Source organism: Sorex fumeus, unplaced genomic scaffold, assembly GCF_029834395.1.
Source record: "Sorex fumeus unplaced genomic scaffold, SorFum_2.1 ptg000020l, whole genome shotgun sequence".
Classification (NCBI taxonomy): Eukaryota; Metazoa; Chordata; class Mammalia; order Eulipotyphla; family Soricidae; genus Sorex; species Sorex fumeus.
Window position 1 is genome coordinate 4,717,293 of NW_026606077.1, and position 20,881 is coordinate 4,738,173.

Consider the following 20,881-nt stretch of genomic DNA (forward strand, 5'->3'; position numbering starts at 1 on the left):
GTAAAGGTTTTCTGCCTTTCAGCTTATAGAGCAAGCTCTGTTTTTGTTTTTGGGTAATACCCAATACTGTTCAGAGTTTGTACCTGGCTCTGCTCTCAGAGATCACACGTGGCAAGCTTGGGGGACCATGTGGGATGCTGGGGTTCAAACGTGTGCGTGCAAGGCAAGCACAGTTACTCGATGGACTCGTTCTCCGGCCCCCAGCCAAGTATATTTAGTGTTCCCACATGTTCTGTTACAGTAAGGCTGTATTGGTTACTTTAAATTTTTCAAAATTGGGGCTGGAGCGATAGCACAGCGGGTAGGGCGTTTGCCTTGCGTGTGGCCGACCCGGGTTCGATTCCCAGCATCCCATAGGGTCCCCTGAGCCCCGCCAGGAGTAATTCCTGAGTGCATGAGCCAGGAGTGACCCCTGTGCATCGCCGGGTGCGACCCAAAAAGCAAAAAAAAATTTCAAAATTAACTTTGGGCTCCCGCGAGATGTTCGCGAAGAGGCCAGCTCCAGCAAAATACTTACTGCCCGATAGGAGAATGGTCCTATCAGGCTGGCAGCCAGAGGCTGCGGAGCTGCGGGGCTGCAGGGGCCTCCACCGGCTCCACGCGGGGTCCAAGTGGGGCTGGGATTCGAACTCGCATTGTTTGGCCCGCGCCCTACGTGACTGACGTCAGCTAACGGCTCACCCGGCGCCGGCCGAGACGAGCTCCCTCCCCCCCGCCGCGGGCGGGGCCCGCCGCCGCCGCCCTGACGGCGTCATCGCTACGACAACCGTCGCCATGCCGACCAGCCCGCCTCCCCATTGGCCGCCGCGGGCCGCCGCGGGCCTCCCGGCGCATCCCATTGGCCGCCCGCGGCCCTGCCGTAAGTGAAGCGCCGTAAAGCGGGCGGCCGGGCGGCGGGAGTCCGGCGCTGCGGGGGCCGCCATGGCGGGCGTTCCGTGGGCCGAGGTGCGCGAGAAATTCCAGGCGGCGCTGGCGCTGTCCCGCGTGGAGCTGCACAAGAACCCCGAGAAGGAGCCGTACCGGTCCAAGTACGGCGCCCGCGCGCTGCTGGAGGCGGTCAAGGCGCTGCTGGGGCCCGCGCCCGACGACGAGGAGGAGCGGCCCGAGCCCGAGGAGGCCGCCGGGCCCCCCGCGCCGGCGCTGCCCGCCGAGGCGGCCGAGGCCGAGGGTCCCGCGGCGCAGGCGGCCGTGAGGCTGGCGGTGATCGAGTTCCACCTGGGCGTGAACCACATCGACACGGAGGAGCTGTCGGCGGGCGAGGAGCACCTGGCCAAGTGCCTGCGGCTGCTGCGCCGGTTCCGGCTGGCGCGCGACTGCGTCTCGCTCTACATCCAGGCGCAGGTGCTGGGGGCGCGGGGCCGGGCGCGGGGCGCGGGGCGCGGGGGCGGCCGGGCATCCACGCCCTGCTCGGGCCTCGCGTCCGGCCCCGAGAGCGTCCTTGGTTCCGACGCAGGCAGCCCCCAGGCTGGCCCTTCCCGCGGCCTCGCGCGCCCGTGGCCCGTGGTCGGTGTGTCCGTCCGGTGGGCAGCATGCTCGGTGCAGTCCCACCGTCGCAGCGTATTTGGGAACGTGCAGGGATGCTGACTGTCCTTGGCTGGGGGCCGGAGAGCGGGTCCATCGAGCCTGCCTTGCACGCGCACGGTCGAACCCCAGCCTCCCTCCGCATCCCCCGCGCCCCCGCTCCCTCCCCGCCCAGCTGGACCTCGAGGGCGAGAAGCCTGTTTGTTTTGCTTCCGACCGCACCCGGCAGTGGTCAGGCCTTGTTCCTGGCTCAGGGGTCACCCCCGGCGGGGCGCAGAGGACCCCATGGGGTCCTGGGCGAGGTCCAGCCCGGTTGCAGACCTCCCTGCTCCCCTGCCAGGTGAGTCTGTCCGCGGGTGACTCAGCGCAACTCTTGGCCCCGCGCGTCCAGAACGAGGGAGGGGGACGCAGCCAGGCGGGGACCACCGTGTTTGGCACCAGACTTGGAAGAGCTTCTGCTCTCTTCCCTGGCTCCGTTGGAGGCTGCCACGAAGCCCAGCCTGTCCTTCAGGGAAGAGATTATTACGAAAAGGCTCCAATACCTGGAGACGGGATCATTTGGGATTGTTTGGGTGGCTGCCTTCCCTGCTACAGACGAAGAAGCGTTGCTGCTCAGCCTCCAGCGCTATGCACGTACTGACTTTACATCTGTGAAATGTGAATGGGAAGATTTATATTACCATCGTTTGTTTCTCTTTCTGTCATTTTCCAGAATAACCTGGGTATCTTGTGGTCCGAAAGAGAAGAAATTGAAACTGCACGAGCTTACTTAGAATCATCAGAAGCACTTTATAACCAGTATATGAAAGAGGTATGTTTTGCATCAGCTCTTTTGTTTTGGTATAAAACAGATCAAGAATTTGGTAAGGATTTTTTGCTCATAATGTTAATGTCATTAGTTAGTATACTTTGGGACTTCTTTATAGAGTGGGTGGGTGATCATCTAATAAAAAGGTAAAAAGGTAAAGGCCCTCCCGTTGATCGTCGATTTGCTCGAGCGGGCCCAGTAACGTCTCCATTGGAGACTTTGTTGTTACTGTGTCTGGCATATCGAATACTCTCGGTAGCTTGCCGGGCTCTCCGAGAGGGGCGGAGGAATCGAACTCGGGTCGGCCATGTTGGCCGCGTGTAAGGCGAACGCCCTACCCGCTGTGCTATCGCTCCAGCCCGATCATCTAATAACCTGAAATTATCTTATCGATTTCAGGGTTCTTTATTTTGAATTTTGGGCCACATTCTGTAGTGCTCGGGGGCTATCTTGGGATTCGAATCAGGATCAGTGGCCTTTGTGGCATTTATCTCTCCAGCCCTAGGGTTCTTTTACTGGTCTCACCCGTGGTGCTCAAGGCTTTCTCCCGGCTCTGTGCTCAGGGATCGGTTCTGGCAGGGCTTGGGACCATATGGGGTGCAAGGCAAGCTCCCTGCGTGCTGTACTGTCTCTGCAGCCCCAGTCCGAGGGTTCTTAAAATGAATCTTTGGGTTGCGTCGAAGAGCAGCCTTTGAATATAAATATATAGGAAATATTTTAACGTTACCCTAAAGTACTTGTATTTTCATATTTTCATTTACAATTCTTTTGGTTTGTTTTTGTTTTGGGGCTACGCCTGGAGGTGCTCAGGGCTTGCTCCTGACTGCCCTCAGGGACCACTCCTGGCAGGCTCAGGGGACCGTATGGGGTGCTGAGGGATTGTACCCAGTTTGCTGTGTGCTGGGTAGACGCCTTACCAGCAGTACTGTCTCTCCAGCACCAATGTAATTTAATACGTTTATATTGATTTTCACTGAGAATTGCAGGGCTTAAAGGAAAGCAGGTGTTTTCCTTTTGGGAGAGGAGGGACTGGGTTTGGGCCATATCCAGCATTGCTCAGAGCTTACTCTGAGCTCAGGGATCATTCCTGGCAGTGCTGAGGGACTATCTGTGGTGCCAATGACTTGAACTAGGTTTTGGGATGTGCTTCCTTAAACCATTGCACTGTCTCCTCTCCCTTTACTCTTTTTTTTTTTTTTTTGCCCCCCAAGCAATGTTTAAGAGGCCCAGAGGCTCCCCTTTGTGGTTGTCAGCCAGTTAGGCTGCGGTTCAATGTGAAGGCCCGAGGATGTGGTGCTGCTTGGGCCCAGTGGTGCACAGGGGCCATCAGGGCCACCTCTGAAGGTGTCTCAGCTTTGCTTCGGGGACCATATGGTGATACCAGGGCTCAAATCAGGATTGATGGCTTATAAGGCCTGTGCATAAAGCCCTGTGTTACCTCTCTTCAGCCCAGAGTTTGCTTTTTCAGTCAGCTACCAGATGATGGTGATATTGATCTGCTAGATAGCATGCGTCAAATTTTCTGCCTAGAACCTCTATCGCCAGAGAAATGCGAGGCCAGAAGCACTCAGGCTATTCTGTAGCTGATTTTCAATTCTGTTTTGTTTTGGGGCCATACCCGCCAGTGCTAAGGGCTTACTCCTGGCTTTGTGTTCAGGGATCACTCCTGAGGGCTCAGGGGACCATGTTGTATTTTGGGGATTGAACCCAGGACAGCCACTTGCAAGGCAAATGCCCTGTTCACTGTATTATCTCCAACCCACCATTAATTTTTGATTGTTGTGCATTCAGAAACTTTTAACTATTGCAAAATATTTCTCAGCCCCCCATATTCAGTTACCAACCCACTGTTGCAAACGCTAGAGTCTGTACCTGACGCTAACAGCATCAGTGTAGGCAGTGTTTCTTTTAATTATTTTTATTTATTGACTTATGGTACCCTTCCGAAATGGAATGTGTATGAACTGTTTGGGCCACTGTAGGTAAGTTCGATCAGAAGAACCCGCTAGCCCAAAGCTCTACAGAGTTCATCTTCCTGCGCCCACAGGTAGTATAAAAGAGGCATAAGCACAGGTAGCATAAAGAGAGAGAGAGAGACAGACAGACAGGAGAGAGAAAGCATGGCTGAGTGTGTTTGGGGATCACACTCAGCCATGCTCAGGGCTCACCCCCAGCAGGGCTTGGGGGAGTATATGTGGTTGTCAGGATAGAACCCGGGTTGGCCCCATGCAAGACAAGCACCCTGTCTGCTGTGCTCTTTTTTTTTTTTTTTTTTTTGGTTTTTGGCGATGCACAGGAGTTACTCCTAGTTCATGCACTCAGGAATTACTCCTGGCGGTGCTCGGGGGACCCTATGGGATGCTGGGAATCAAACCCAGGAATCAAAAACCATTGCTGTGCTTTGTTTTCTTCCTTTGTTTTACCTCCTAATATTGGTGGTCTGGAGGAGCCACACACATGTGGGGCCAGTCAGCATAAAAGATTTTTTGTACCTGCCTCTCTGTTTAATGGGAACCTAAAACGACTCCAAAAATAGACTACTAAAGGAAAGATGGTCGTCTTTTTTTTTTTTTTTAAGACTTATTTGCTTTTTGGTCACTCAGCAGTGCTAAGCATATTCCTGGCTCTGTGCTTAGGGATTACCCCTGGTGGTGCTCAGGGAGTTCTTGTGCTTCTGGGGATTGAGTTAGTGTCAGCCGCATCCAAGATTTGGGCCATGCTATGTGGTACTCAGCTGCTATTCCTGACTCAGTAGTGACCCCCAGTGGTGCTGGCAGACTGTAAGTGGTCCAAGAGATTTGACCCATAGTGGTGGTCCCACCTCCACATGCAGGCAAGTGCAATACCATCTATACTACCTCTCTGGCTTGAAGAATTCTTTATTTTTTTGTGTGTGTTTTTGTCTTTTGGCCACACCCAGCAGTGCTCAGTGCTTACTCCTGGCTCTGCTCTCAGGGATCATTCCCAGCTGACTGGGGGGACCATAGGAGGAGCTGGGAATTGAACCTGCCTCAGCCTCATGCCAGGCTGTATTCTCAGCATTTATGAGAGTGCCGATTTCTTGAAGTCGGTGATACTGCTTAATACTTATTCACATCAACTCCAGTGGTATTTAGTATTAATCATCAGTAATTCTCAATAATTTTTTTGTTTTGTTTGGGGATCACACTCAGCCATGCTCAGGGCTCACCCCCAGCAGGGCTCGGGGGAGTATATGTGGTTGTCAGGATAGAACCCGGGTTGGCCCCATGCAAGACAAGCACCCTGTCTGCTGTGCTCTTTTTTTTTTTTTTTTTTTTTTTTTTTTTGGTTTTTGGCGATGCACAGGAGTTACTCCTAGTTCATGCACTCAGGAATTACTCCTGGCGGTGCTCGGGGGACCCTATGGGATGCTGGGAATCAAACCCAGGTCGGCTGCGTGCAAGGCAAACGCCCTACCCACTGTGCTATTGCTCCAGCCCCTCTGCTGTACTCTCTCGTTGGCCCATGAATAAAATATTTTTAATATTGGGCTGGAGCAATAGCACAGCAGGTAGGGCGTTTGCCTTGCACGCGGCCGACCTGGGTTCTATTCCACTGTCCCTCTCGGAGAGCCCAGCAAGCTACTGAGAGTATCCTGCCAGCACAGCAGAGCCTGGCAAGCTACCCGTGGTATCTTCCATATGCCAAAAACAGTAACAGCAGTAACAACATGTCTCTTAATGGAGAAGTTAGCGCTACAGTGTATACATTATGATTTAATGGCAGACGTTGGAATGTCCTAAATATTTCATAGATTAAAAAACAGATCGAAGTAGAGAAGATGTGCAAACAAGTAGCCCGGTATTTAAAAGCAGGAGACCTAGGAGTCGAGGAGGACGCAGACTTTGTCCATTTCTCCTATGTCAGATGGGGGAACCCTCCTATCTCAGGAAAACAAACCTTGTGGGAGTCAGATTGTGAAGAAGTTGCCGCAGAGAGTCTAAATACAGGCTCTACAGAATTAAAATGGCTACACTAACAAAAGGGAACATGCTGTAACTGTTACAAGGTTAAAATGCTTGGATCATCAATGCATAGTCAAGTGCCCCATTACAATGCACACGTGTACCTTGATGAATCTGCAGTAAGAGGCCAGAGTGTTAGTACAGCAGGCAAGACACTTCCCGTCCGTGCAGCTGACTGGGTTTGATCCCCAGCACCACTTATGGTCCCACCAGGAGTGATCCCTGGCATAGCTGAACCCTAAGCACCCTGGCGATGCTCAGGGGTTATTCTTGGCTCTGGCGGTGCTTGGGGAACCATATGGAATGCCAGGGATCCAACTTGGGTTGGCTTTGTGCAGGGCAAATGTTGTACTTTTGTTTTTGTTTTGGGGTCTCATCTGGCATTGCTTAGGGCTTGCTTACTCCTGGCTCTGTGCTCCTGGCAGGCTAAGGGGACCCTATGTGGTGCTGGAGATTGAACTCGGTTGTCTGTGTGTAAGGGGAACCTGGCCCATTGTACTATCACTCTGGCCTCAAAAGGGTTTTAGTTTTTTCTCCAAAAGGACACAAAGCCAAATTGAAATGTTACAAGTACAAGTACAAACTCTTGTACACAGACTTGTTCATTTAAATGTGAAAATAACAAAATACTATAGTATTTTATTTTATTTTTTGCTTTTTGGGTCACACCCAGCGATGCTCAGGGGTCATTCCTGGCTCTGCACTCAGGAATCACTCCTGGCGGTGCTTGGGGGACCATATGGGATGCCGGGGATTGAACCCAGGTCGGCTGCGTGCAAGGCAAACGCCCTACCCACTGTGCTATCGCTCCGGCCCCAATTATAGTATTTTATTAAAATCTAGTATTAATATGGAAATATAAACAGGAAACCTTATTTCTATATTTTAGTTTTGGGGTAAGAACCTTAATTGCTGTTCTGTCTCTTGCCCATGTTTGTTTTTAATTATATGTCTATAACAAACCAATATGAGGGGCTGGAGCAATAGCACAGCAGGTAGGGCATTTATCTTGCACGCGGCCAACCCGGCTTTGATTCCCAGCATCCCGTAGGGTCCCCTGAGCACCGCCAGGGATGATTCCTGAGTGCAGAGCCAGGAGGAATCCCTGAGCATCGCCAGGTGTGCCGCCCCCAAAAGCAAAAATCACAAATCACAAAATCACAAATCATCCTGTTATTCGTTGAATGCCTCGAGCAGGCCCCAGTAACGTCTCCTTCATCCTAGCCCTGAGATTATATTCAAGGCTCTTTAGAATGAGACCCATCATTGTTACTGGTATTTGGCATATTGGGTACGCCACGGGGAGTTTGCCAGACTCTGCCCTGTGGGCAGGCTACATTCAGTAGTCTGCCAGTTAAAAGCAAAAATAAACAAAACAAACCAATATGAGATTAGTTGTTTTTTTTTTTAACAAAGCTATTCATGAGTGGATTTGTCATACAGTGTCCCAGCACCCATCCCTCCACCAGTGGACATTTCCCAGCACCAGTGTCCCCAGGTTCCCTCCCGTCACCCCCCACCCCCACCAGGAATTAGTTTGATTCTTGAGAGTTACATATGAAGTTTAGTGGCTGTAACAGTGAAATATGTAGATAAAGTAATGCGTTGATTAATTCTTAGAAAGACAAACTAGGCAAATTAAGTCCTCAAAATAGTTGAGATCTCTGAAGAATGATTTATCTTCTGTCTTTGCCCTGGGCCTTGCTTCCTGTCTTAGTCATCTTTGCTTTCTGAGCATTCTAAGAGCCAAGTCCTGGGGTTGGTGTTTGCCTCTAGAATGTTAGGCTGCGTGTCTTCGTGGACTGCCTGGCTAGTGGGCTTTAGTGGGTTCAGTGTAAACAAGGGTGGGTTTGTAGATGGGATTATCCTCATGAAAGTAGAGTGAGGCAGACCTTGAGGAGTTTTGATTTTTTTCTCTTTTGTTAGAAGATGTGAGATGGAATTGTAAATGATTGCCAGTATTTACTCATTTAATTTCCTAACAAACTCATGAAACAGGTAGTTATTATTCTTATTTTATAGATGATGAAATAGAAGCACAAGAGATTGACTGTTGGGGCTGGAGCAATTTAGTACAGTGGGTAAGGCGTTTGTCTTGCACACAGCCAACCCCAGTTTGATCCCCAGCTCTCCATATGGTCATCCCTGAGCACAGAGCCAGGAGTAACCCCTGAGCAGCACTGGGTGTGGACCCCTCCCATGAGAAAGAGAGAGAGATGGAATGCCTGCCTTCTGGGTTTACTTTTCTTACTCTTTTCTAGAAAAAGATAATTAGAATAGTTCATCGAAGTTTCTTGGATGTTTTGGATTGTTTTATTTTGAGGCTGTACCTGCTGGTGCTCAGGGCTTATTCCTGGCATTGCCAGGGCTCAAACCTGGGTCTCACACACGGGAAGCATGCACACTAATCCATTGATTATTTATTATTATTATTGTTATTTTTAGTGGTCAGTTTAGAACAATACTACTCTAGGGACTTCCTTTAACCTCTCTTTTTCATGTTGATAGAGGATTTTGAAAGAGCTCTTTTTGTCATTTTGGGTCATACTGGTGGAGCTTAGCAGTCCACCTCCTGGCTGTTGGGGAAGAGCCCTTGGGGAATGGCTGCTCTTGGCAGTGCTCAGGGGACCATGTGGTGCTGGAGATCGAAACCAGCACTCCAGAGCATTGTGCTACCTCTCTGACCCGTAAAAGAGCTCCTTTTAGGAGAATCAAGAATTAGAATATTTGGGGCTGGAGTGATAGCACAGTGGGGTAGGGCGTTTGCCTTGCACGCGGCCAACCCGGGTTCAATTTCCAGCATCCCATATGGTCCCCCGAGCACCGCCAGGAGTAATTCCTGAGTGCATGAGCCAGGAGTGACCCCTGTGCAATGCCAGGTGTGACCCAAAAAGCAAAAAAAAGAAAAAGAAAAAGAAAAGAATTAGAATATTTAAAGGTTGTATATCTTTGAAAGTAAATTGGTAAGTTTTTTCTTAAGTGCATTTAAATATATGTATTTAGAACATAGAATTACAATTTAAATTTTTATTAGATGTGATCTGTAAGTAATCATTTTTTAATTTGGCTTTAAATTTTATGATTAAGAAAAAAGTCTGAGGCTAGAGAGAGAGAACATTGGGTAGGGAACCTCAAATAGTCGATTCCCAGCACCCCATATGGTTCTGCAAGCCCCGCCAGGAGTGATCCCTGAGTGCAGAGCCAGCAATGAGCCCTGAGCATTGCTGAGTGTGGCCCAAAAAACAATAAAGTCAGTCTTAGGTATCCTGGAAACGAATTTGAAAGAGATCCTCTTTTAAGTGTTGCTTTCTCCAGATCCTCCAGCGGGTGGCACTGGTGTTCGGTCTGAGTTCTGTTTTTCTCTAACTGTAGATTGGGAGTCCTCCCCTGGATCCTACTGAGCACTTTCTTCCTGAAGAAGAAAAACTTGCTGAGCAAGAGAGATCAAAAAGGTGAGTGGGCATAGAAACCAGCCCCCAGAGCGGCTTCAGCACAGTGGAGAGTCGTCCAGAAAAGCGCAGTCTTCTCCTTCGAGTCACTTGAGAGGTTGTAGGATGTGGGCTCTGGGGGCAGGGCTCAGGGGCAGCGCATGCCTTGAATGTGTGAGGCCTTGGGTTTGATCCCCAGCCCGACCCAGACGAAGGTAGAAGGTGGATTTATAGGTTGACCTCCACTTGACCTGGACCTGCCCGGTCAGGGTCAAATCTGAGGCTCCATTGTCACTTAGCTGTCACATAGCTACGACAGTCATTTAGCTCAGAGGGTTAGTAGGAGGATCCGATTAAGTATAAATGCTCCTTATAAGTAATGAGCCATTAAGTCAAGACCCATTTTTTTTTCCAGATTTGAAAAGGTGTACACACATAACTTATATTACCTGGCTCAGGTCTATCAGCACATGGAAATGTTTGAGAAGGCGGCGCACTATTGCCACAGCACCCTGAAGCGCCAGCTTGAGCACAATGCCTACCATCCCATGGAGTGGGCTATCAATGCTGCCACCTTGTCACAGTTCTATATCAATAAGGTAAGCTGCTCCGGGCACTTGTCGAATAGTTATTGGGAGTGTGAATATTAATATAAAAAAGTACTGTGAAAATTCGTCTTTTCAAAGCACATCTTTTGTATAACATGAGCTGAACAGAAACATGCAACCCCGAGTGCCGGTGTCTCAGTTTTGAACCTTTTTATGTTTTATTGTTTTTTCGACAGCAACTGGCAATTCCCAGGGCCTACTCCTGGCTCTGTGCTCAGGGCATCATATGTGGTGCCGGAGATTGAACCTGGGTCTGCCATATGGGGCAAGTACCCTACCTGCTGTACTATCATTTGGCCATTTGTACGTTTTTATTGCATTGAGGTTTTTGAATGTTACAATAGAGTTTTATCTTTAATTACATGTTGCTAGCCCCCTAAAATTATGTAACCTTTGTCCAGTTCTTTAAATGAGTCATGTCAGCTCATTTATTTCATCTGAGGGGGATAGTATTTAAAAGTACAGATTCTCTCCTGGAGATAAGGCTTTATCTTGATGCAGTGGTAATCTGGTAATATGAGAATTTGTCTGAGGAAGTTGACTGTTAAATGTGTACTTTGATAAAAGCATGTGATGCATTTCAGTTTTTTTTTTCCAGAATTAACCCACTTATAATAATGTTCCTATGTTAGAAATATCTCTGAGGGGCTGAAGAAATAGTCCAGTAATTAGGGCCATGGCCTCGTCTGAGGCCAGCCTAGGTTCAGTCCATGAAAGTTAGCACTCATGCCTTACGTGTGTTCCACATAAGCGATGCACTGTTGCCTTGGGCCACGTTCCCAGTGGTGCTCAGGCACCCATGCAGTGCTGAGGATTGAAACCCGCCCTTCTGCAGGCAAAGCATGTGATCCCTTGCTGTTGGGCTCTCACCATCCCCAGAAACTTAAATTCTGTTTATTATGCCTTAATGTCTAGATATTAACATTTAGACAGCTTAGTGCTATCTAAAGTCTTAAGGGTCCATTACAATTATAGTGAATATGTAATTTTGAAGTTGCTAAACAAAGGGATTCCAGTGGATGAAAAAGTGCCCTGAACAGAGACCTGGTAGTACTTTGTGATGATGACCATAACAAAATGGATTCATGAGTTTAACGGAAGGTGCTGGAATTTCTTCTGGTTTTGTTTTGGAGCACATGCATAGGTGCTCCGTGCTCAGGGTTCGGTCCTAGTAGTGTCCAGGGAGCCACGTGGTGTTGGGATTGAGCGCTGGGCTCTGGCATGCACAGAACCCGCTGTAGCCCTCTGAGCCATCTCCTGGTCTATGGCATAGCATTACTACCAGGGCTCAGATCTCTGATCAAAGTCCTGAGTGCAGTGTTTCTGTCACCATAGCGTTTTCTTTCCTCCTGCTAATCACTTTCCTGAATAAAGTTCTGGGACACAGGGTACACAGAAGCAGAACAAACAAAACCTTAAGCAGCACCTAACAGAATATTAAGGAACTCTCATATGCAGAGAATTACCAGAATTTCACAGACTTGTTAATTAGAAAGAATTAACAAAAGAATTCTATTGCTGATACCTCACTGAGGATTGAGAAGATCTCCTAGGAAAGGTGAAAGTGCATTTCAGTATTAAAAACTTCTGAGAGAAAAATGAATAAATAAGCTAATTAATGTATACCAACAAGATTCCAAATAATTTGAATAAACAGGAAACTCAGATTTGCCTCTGTGTAATAGTTCAGAGCGATCTGGAACTCTGAAACTGAGTTTCTTTTGGGGCCATGTCTAGTGATGCCCAGGAGGTTGTATGGGGTGCTGGGGAGTGACTCCGGGTAGGCCATGAACAAGGCAAGTGCCTTACCCGCTGATACTGTCACACTAGCTCTTTGATGTTCTTAGTCTTGAACAACTATACAAGGTCTCCTTTGTGGGTTTTTTAATGTTTTTCCTATTTTGGGGTGGGGGGACACTCCTGGTCTTGGGGAATCATATGGGGTGCTGGGGGTCAGACCTGGTTTGGCCACATGCAAGGCAAATGCCCTACCTGCTTTTCTGTCTGTCCGCCCGTTTTTCTTTTTAACCTGACTATAAACTATCAGTTGCAAGTAATGCTGTCTGATAAATGCATCCACTCTTGTTTGTTTCTTCAGCTGTGCTTTATGGAGGCTAGACACTGTTTGTCAGCTGCTAATGTCATTTTCAGTCAGACTGGAAAAATTCTAACTACAGAAGATGGTAAGTTTGTGTTCATGTTTCACGCCATAGTTTTCCAGAAACTATTTTGTAATTTGACTTATTTTTTGGTGAGGGTGGGCACGCATGGCAGTGCTGCAGGGCTGCTCTGTGTGGTCTGGGGGTCTTGTGGCTCAAGGATTAGCCAGAGGTGGGCTGCATCCACGTGTGCCTTGACGCCTGCATTACCTCTCCAGCCTGAGCAGTGGCTCTTGGTGGGCTGGGACGTGGCTCAGGGCAGAGCACATGTCTGCCATGTGTGAGGTTCTCAGTTGATCCTGCTGAAAAGAAAAAAGAAAGAGCAGGTTTTCTTGAAAAAGGTTTTCTTAAAAGTTCACAGTTTTATCATTATGAATCAGAAGAATATAGAAGCTATGAAAGTTAAAGGAATGTCCACAATCAAATTAAACAGTTGATTTTGTCAGGTGCTAAGGGGCTATGTGCAGTTCCAGGGTTGAACCGGGGTCGGCCACATGCGGGGCCTTCGCCCATGTACTAGCTTTCTGATTGAAGTCTATAAGGCACTTGTCCAGAAACAGTGAGGACTAATCATCAAATAAAGTGTACAACAATGCTTTCATTGAACACAAACTGATTATGGTTTGGGTCACTGTCACTGTCCTCCCATTGTTCATCGATTTGCTCGAGCGGGCCCAGTAGCGTCTCCATTGGAGACTTTGTTGTTACTGTGTCTGGCATGTCGAATACGTCACGGGGAGCTTGCCAGGCTCTGCCATGCAGGCGAGATACTCTGGGTAGCTTGCCGGGCTCTCCGAGAGGGGCGGAGGAATCGAACTCGGGTTGGCCGTGTTGGCTGCGTGCATCTGTTGAAAATAATTTGATAGCGGTACATCAAGAACATTGGGACTGTTCCGAGGGCTCTAGCACGTGCTTTCCATCCTGGAGCCCAGGTCTGATCCCCGCACTGTGTGACTGCCTAGCATTGCGCCAGGGACCCCTAAGCACTGCCAGGTGCGACCTCAAAGCCAGCACGTGGTCTGAAAATGGCAAAGCTCTGACCCAGTGATTTTTACATGTGAAATCCTGGACCCACTGCTCAGGGAGAATCTGTTACTTTTGTAAGGGGAGAGAATAGTACAAAAAAGAATGAAAACAATGAAAACGACAGCTGGTGCCATTGATTTAGACAGCCATGCCTTGTATGATTTTAGCTCCCGAAACTGAAGGTGATGTCCCGGAGCTTTATCACCAGAGAAAAGGGGAAATAGCAAGATGCTGGATCAAGTACTGTTTGGCTCTCCTGCAGAACGCCCAGCTTTCCATGCAGGTAATGCTGTGAAAAGTTGCCTTTTCTGCCTGGATGAGCGGGAGGTAAATGATGACTTAACCTGGGAACTGTGCTCCTTGGGCTCCTGCATATATGTGGAACGCGCTCACTCTTCAGTCGAGGCTTTCCGTCTGCGTGAGACCAAATTCTGCCTCCTCCAGAAAGGTTTGTCTTTGGACAGACAAAGCTTTCAAGAGGTCAGGTGAGGGAGAGATACTCGTTTATTTTTATAATGATAATAGTATTTACATATCGGTACATGGATGAATATATGTCACTGTTTATGCGAATAAATACGCATCTATCCCTGCCACTCTGGAGCTGTGTGCCCAAGGGGTTTACTTTTGTTAGTCCATACTGAGACCTAGTTTTCAACCACGATGGAAGACAGATCATTTGGATCCAGGGCCAGAGAGAGAGTTCAACAGGCTGAGCACTTGAGCACTGCCAGGTGAGGTCCCTCCACCCAAAGAAATCATTTAGATGTAACTTACTAAATACAGAGCCTTAGGAGAGTTCTCAGAGGAATGATTTTTTTTTTCATTTGCTTGTAATAACATCTAATAAATGGTACTAGAAAAGAGGATAGATTTTGTTTTTGTTTTGGGGATCACTTCTCATGGACTCTGAGGATCAAGCTGGGATGGCAGCATGAAGGCAAGGTTCTTGTACATTTATCCCTGTACATGTAAATGATTATCAAATACCGTTCTGATTTTTTCTTTAATTCTGCAATTTTTTCCTTGGAGTCGGGGGATACACCCAGCAATGCTCAGGGGTTATTCCTAGGGAGTGGAGAGGGTTGTTTCGGGCATGATTCTAGGTTGTGACTGCCCGACTGATCAAACAGTATTTCCGCACTGCAGCGTATCATCACGTGGTAACACGAGTATCAGGACCTGGTCACTGAAGAGGGCTTTCCTTGGAGAGCTCAGAGACACTCTTGCTAGGCCATAGGTCTGGCCTTTATCCTCCCAAGGAGGACAGCTCAGTCATGGGAAGAGGATGTCACCTACTAACTAGTACTATCCCCTAAAATAGCATACTGGTTACAAACAGCATTCACTTACTTATTTTTATTTTTATTTTTATTTTTGCTTTTTGGGTCACACCCGGCGATGCACAGGGGTTACTCCTGGCTCTGCACTCAGGAATTACCCCTGCCGGTGCTTAGGGGAACATCTGGGATGCTGGGAATCAAACCTGGGTCGGCCACGTGCAAGGCAAACGCCCTACCCGCTGTGCTATTGCTCCAGCCCCACTCGTTTATTTTTAAATATTTTTTAGCTTTTGGGACATACTCAGTCGTCTTGGAGTTGTTCCAAGTTAGGTTTTTTTTGTGTATGTGTGCTTTTTTGGGTCATACCTGGCAATGCTCAGAGTTTACTCCTGTCTTTGCACTCAGGAATCACTCCTGTTGGTGCTTGGGGGACCATATGGGATGCCAGGGATTGAACCTACCTGCTCTCCCATCTCTCTGGCCCCACATCCTTATGAGAAAAGGTGGGGGAAAGCAGCTAACTTGAGTTTTATATTTGGCCTATTTTTGGACCAGAAAAATAGTATAGGGGTTTCAGTGCTTCCATGGCATGCTACCCACTCAAGATTGATCCTCAGCTCTGTATATGGTGCCCTGAGTACTGCCAGGGGTGACTCCGACCCCCAACCCCCTACCTCATGCACACAAAAATAAATTAGGATATTTTACTTTTATTTTTTTACCAGTTCTTTGGAATTGGGTGCATATTTTACACATGCCTCTGTAGCGCTGCTGAGTTTGAAGTTGGCGAGATTCAGCTCTGTAGCCAACTTGTACACCTCGCTGATGGCCTGTTCTGAACAGTACCTGCCGGAGAGACCATGCAATGAGGAGGGACTTCCTTGTACACAGCTGACCTGGGTTCAGTTCCATGCACTCCCTGAGCACCTCTGGGTATAGACCAAAAATCAGACCTGAGCATCAAGGGTCTTGTGTTTATTTTTTTTTAACCATCTTTGTGGGTTTTGGGGAGCAGAGGAACCTATTCTGGTAGTGCTGGGTATCAAAGCCAGGACTCCAGAATATTGAGCTCAAGCTGTAATCCTTTAAGCTACTTCCAGCCCTGTGTTTTGTGTTGTGTCCCGGGAGGTGAGGGAAGGGAGATTTAGCTAGCTGTGGATGTAAATTTGACTTGACTCCATGACTTAAAGAAGCCTAGGGAACTGGAGAGGTAATACAAGTGGGTGGGACGTTGGCATTGCACACAGTTGACCGGGGTTCAATCTCTTATACCTCATATGGTCCCCTGAGCACTGCTGGGTATGGCCCAAAACAAGAGCTCTAGAACCTCACTGTAATATATTTCATTAAATAGCATACATATCCTACCATTCATCTAAATGCCTATATCACTATATCGCTATCACCCCGTTGTTCATCGATTTGCTTGAGCAGGCACCAGTAACGTCTCCATTCGTCCCCATCACGTGCTAGTGTAGCCCAATGACACCCTCTTTCAGGGTCAGGGGAATGAGGACCGCCATTGTTACTGTTTTTGGCATATCAAGTACACCAGGGGTAGCTTGCCAGGCTCTGCCATGCGGGCGGGATACTCTTCGGTAGCTTGCCGGGCTCTCCAAGAAGGATGGAGGCTTGTGGAGCAGCCTCGTATCACCTTTTACAGGTGTTCTCAGTCAGGCATATAGGCGGGCAAGATACTCTCGGTAGCCTGCCGGGTTCTCTGAGAGCGAGAACTAGACAATAACAGCTTCCGGGAGCTTGGTTTCATAGTCTCTGAATCTTGGCCGTTGGTGGGGTTACACGGCAATTGGTGGGTGTAACTCCCTAGCTACTGGAAGAGGGGGCATCTGGGTGGAGGAGGCCCAGTCCCGATCCGAGCAGGCTTGGAGATCTCAGCCCTGGGTCCTGCACACTTGGGTTCCTCTGCCGGTTCCTTCATGCGTGAGGCTCGTCCTAGCATGTGGAGAGTAGTCTCAGCATGGCTGTGGCTGGGTCCCAGAAGTCTTCAGCTGCCAGGGCTCTGCTCGGGGTGGAGAGGGAAATTCAGCCTGCCCCCCTCAAAGGGGCCCCGGTGAGGACAGCCAGGCACGGGGGCCAGGATCTAAGTGGCATCTCCATTAAATGTTTTAGGAGGCAGACTGGTTTTGCTCAGTTGTTAAAATAATGCTACTAAAGATGGGTACGTGGGCCAGAGAGGAGTACAGAAGTTAAGTTGCTTGCTTTGCAAGTGTCTGACCTGGGTTCAGTTCTGGCAGCACCAGGTATGGCCCAAAAAATACTTTGAAAACAGAATGTATTGCAAGCATATTATGTTTCTCAGTTCTCAAGTTACTTTCACTGTATTTTCTTATCTGAAGGAATCACTACAAATGAATTGAGTTTCCCAAAGAGGATAAGTTGGATATAAGTGACTTCTTTAAATATCTTTTTCTAAATTGTTTGTTGTTTGTTTTTTTTTTTTTTTACTGGGGGCCAGGGGGATCAGAACTGGGACTCCTGTGTGCTCCAGCCCTTTGAGTCTTTCCAGGACTTCACAGATGTTTTGTTTCGATATAATTGAAATAGTGTTAGACTTTTGGGGGGGTGGGGAGGCTTGGGGGAGTCATATCCTGCGATGCTCAGGGATTATATGGGATGCTGGGAGTTGAACCCAGGTCAGCCACTTGCAGGGCCAACCCCCCTGCCCCCCCTCCCGCCCCCCACTGATTAGACACCATTTAAGACTTTCCAGTTCATACTGCCATGGCCAGAAATGGTGGCCTGCTAAACCAGACTGGGAAGGAGGAAACTTTATTCTTAGTCTTCAGTCTGATTTGACAAGATCACGGTCCTTTTTGACCATGTTTCGGGCTTTGTTTTGTTTTTTCCCCCTTTCAGGACAACATCGGAGAGCTTGATCTAGACAAGCAGTATGAGCTTAGAACGTTAAGGAAAAAAGAACTAGACGAGGAAGAAAGTGTTAGGAAAAAAGCTGTGCAGTTCGGAAGCGGTGAACTCTGTGACGCCATCTCGGCCATAGAGGAGAAAGTGGGCTACCTGAGGCCCTTAGATTTCGAAGAGGCCAGAGAACTTTTCTTACTGGGTCAGCACTACGTCTCTGAGGCCAAAGAGTTCTTTCAGATTGACGGTTATGTTACTGACCATATCGAGGTTGTTCAGGATCACAGTGCCCTGTTTAAGGTGCTCGCGTTCTTTGAAACTGACCTGGAGAGACGCTGCAAAATGCATAAACGACGAATAGCCATGCTGGAGCCCCTAATCGTAGACCTGAATCCTCAGTATTACCTGCTGGTCAACAGACAGATTCAGTTTGAGATTGCACACGCTTACTATGACATGATGGACTTGAAGGTGGCCATTGCCGACAAGCTGAGGGATCCCGATTCACACATCGTGAAGAAAATCAACAGCCTTAATAAGTCAGCACTCAAGTACTACCAGCTGTTCTTAGACTCCCTGAGAGACCCCAACAAAGTGTTCCCCGAGCACATAGGGGAAGATGTCCTTCGCCCTGCCATGTTAGCTAAGTTTCGAGTTGCTCGTCTCTATGGCAAAATCATCACCCCAGACCCCAAGAAAGAGCTAGAGAACTTGGCCACGTCACTAGAACATTACAGATTCATCGTCGACTACTGCGAGAGGCACCCCGAGGCAGCCCAGGAGATCGAAGTGGAGCTCGAACTGAGTAAAGAGATGGTGAGTCTCCTCCCCACAAAGATGGAGCGATTCAGAACCAAGATGGCTCTGGCCTGACCCTGCTTCCCATGGGGGAGAAAGTGAGCAGAAAGAGGTGTTTGCTGTAGTCAGACAGGCCCACTTCCATTGTTTATCCTTAGAGCCAGACGAGTGGCCTGAACCCAGCTCCCCAGACCAGTTAGTCTTTGCTAGGACCTTAACCAACATAATGATAACTGATAAGTCTGATTATGTAAATGGCCTTGTTAAAATAACGTGATTCGTACTTTAAATTGCTGATTTCCTACTTAAATATGAACATTTCCTGCTCAGGTTCTCAGGGCAGGTTCTTAGTTGACTCAAACTCGATGAATTAAACAAATACTGGGTTCTTTACCTGGTAGACAAGCCTGTTATTATATTTAGAGTTAAAAATGTAACTTCCTATAATTATTCTTCCCAGAATACTTTCCCTAATTCCCAAAGAACTCTTTCCTTTTGACAATATTTAAAAAAACTAAGTTATATTGTTGGTATGTGGTTTGTCTTAATTATGAGGCCTTGCTGAAATATAATAAACCGACTTCTTTCACTAAGAAAAGGCTGCTGTTTCTTTTCTTTTCCTGGAAGAACTGGTTTGATGCTTCACATGTGGAGGCCCATGTTCAGTCCAAGCATCACTCAGTCCCTGAGCACCATCCGGAGCAACTCCCAAGAGAGCTGGGGTACCTCTGAGCACCACCAAGTGTGACCCCCAAACCGAAGGTCATTAGTTTTATGTGTGATACTTCAGTGTACTTGCTTAATTTGAAACCAGAGAATTTCCTTTTTTGAAATTATTTGACTGCAGCTGGTGGTGCTCGGGACCATATGGGGTGCCTCGGATCAAACCGTGGTTGACCACATGCAAAGCAAGTGCTTTAACTTCCGTACTATCTGCATAGCCCCCAGAGAAGAATTTTAGTTCCATTACACAGAAACATTAAAACCCCATTTTTTTGGATAGCCGCTGAGCTACTACTGTGCACTATTGGCCCATATTTTGTATTTCATATTGTTTTGTCTGTCACTGTAAGAAACAGAATTGAGGGGTCAGAGCAAAAGTCCAGTGAGGAAGTTGCTTGCCCTGCATATGGCTGGCCAGGGTGTGCTCCCTGGTACCCCATATGGTCCCCCAAGCCCCACCTCTGAGCACAGTGTGGCTCCCCCCAAAAAAGTACAGAATTGAAATGTGTTCCTTGTTTAATGCCCAAATAAAAACCAGTTATAAAAGTTGGTGCAAAGAGAGCAAGGCCCTGGGTTCAGTCCCTGTCACTACAGATCTTCTGAGCACCTCCACATGGGCCCTGGGAATTTAAACAAAGAGACTGTACAGTGAGGAAGGCACTTGCCTTGCACGCGGCTGACGTGGGTTCGTTCCCCAGCACCCCATATGGTCGCCTGACCCCTGCCGGGAATGATTCCTGAGTGCAGAGCCAGGAGGGAGCGCTTAGCACCCAATAAACAAGAAAGGAATTCTGTTTAGCAAGCTGTCATATGATAAGCAATTTCACTTCTGGTTATTTATCTGGGGAAGAAGATACTGTCAACACAGCCCGTGTTTCTCCCGGAATGATTACTAACACTGAGATATGAGAATTACTACCTCTAAGATAGACTGAATGGATATAGAAAATATGCCCTCTTAAACCTTCATAACTTTTCTCTTTAAACTGTTACTCAATTTGAGTTCAGAAGATAAAACGGAAAGATAGCAGGCCCTCATTTTAAAGCCAATTTTTATCCTAAGAGCGTCAGAAATGACACAGCTACACATCCTGTTTGTAGTCACTTTTCACATTTTAAGACTTGGCCTTTCGGGACTGTACAGGTGGGTCAGTAGGTTGCATGCAGGCAGGAGGTGGAGGCTTGGTTCCCAGCACCACATGGTCCCCTGAGCACTGAGTTGAGAGTAGCTTCAGAGCTACTGCTGGGTATGACTGCCCCCAGCAACCCCCCCCCCCCCCCAAGATGTTTTAGTTCTCAGCAGTTCTTTCACAGGCTGATTTTCAGTGACACCCTCAACTCAGAGTCTAGCATACAAACTTCTTCCCTGGCACTGCTTCCCAAAGTCAGCAGCCCCTGGCCTTCAGACTAGATCAGTAATTCTCAAATTTCCTTGGTCTCTGGCCCCATGGCATTTGGAGTTATCCAGGATGCCAAAGAAATTTTGTTTATAGCACAGCAGGTAGGGCGTTTGCCTTGCATGCAGCTGACCCAGTTTTGATTCGTCGGCCCCTCTTGGAGAGACTGGCAAACTACCGAGAGTATCTCGCCCGCATGGCAAAGCCTGCAAGCTACCCATGACGTATTCAATATGCCAAAAACAGAAATTACAAGTCTCACAA

General features: G+C 48.1%; 1 protein-coding gene across 1 annotated transcript; it reads left to right on the top strand.

Annotated features, from left to right (window-relative positions):
- Positions 1 to 899: 899 nt before the first annotated feature.
- Positions 900 to 19,095, top strand: KIFBP (kinesin family binding protein). Its single transcript, XM_056113366.1, has 7 exons — positions 900 to 1,341; positions 2,234 to 2,332; positions 9,688 to 9,767; positions 10,159 to 10,342; positions 12,450 to 12,534; positions 13,704 to 13,819; positions 17,697 to 19,095. Exons 1-7 carry the CDS (start codon positions 922 to 924, stop codon positions 18,570 to 18,572), a joined length of 1,860 nt encoding a protein of 619 aa, XP_055969341.1. The 5' UTR covers positions 900 to 921; the 3' UTR covers positions 18,573 to 19,095.
- Positions 19,096 to 20,881: the final 1,786 nt, after the last annotated feature.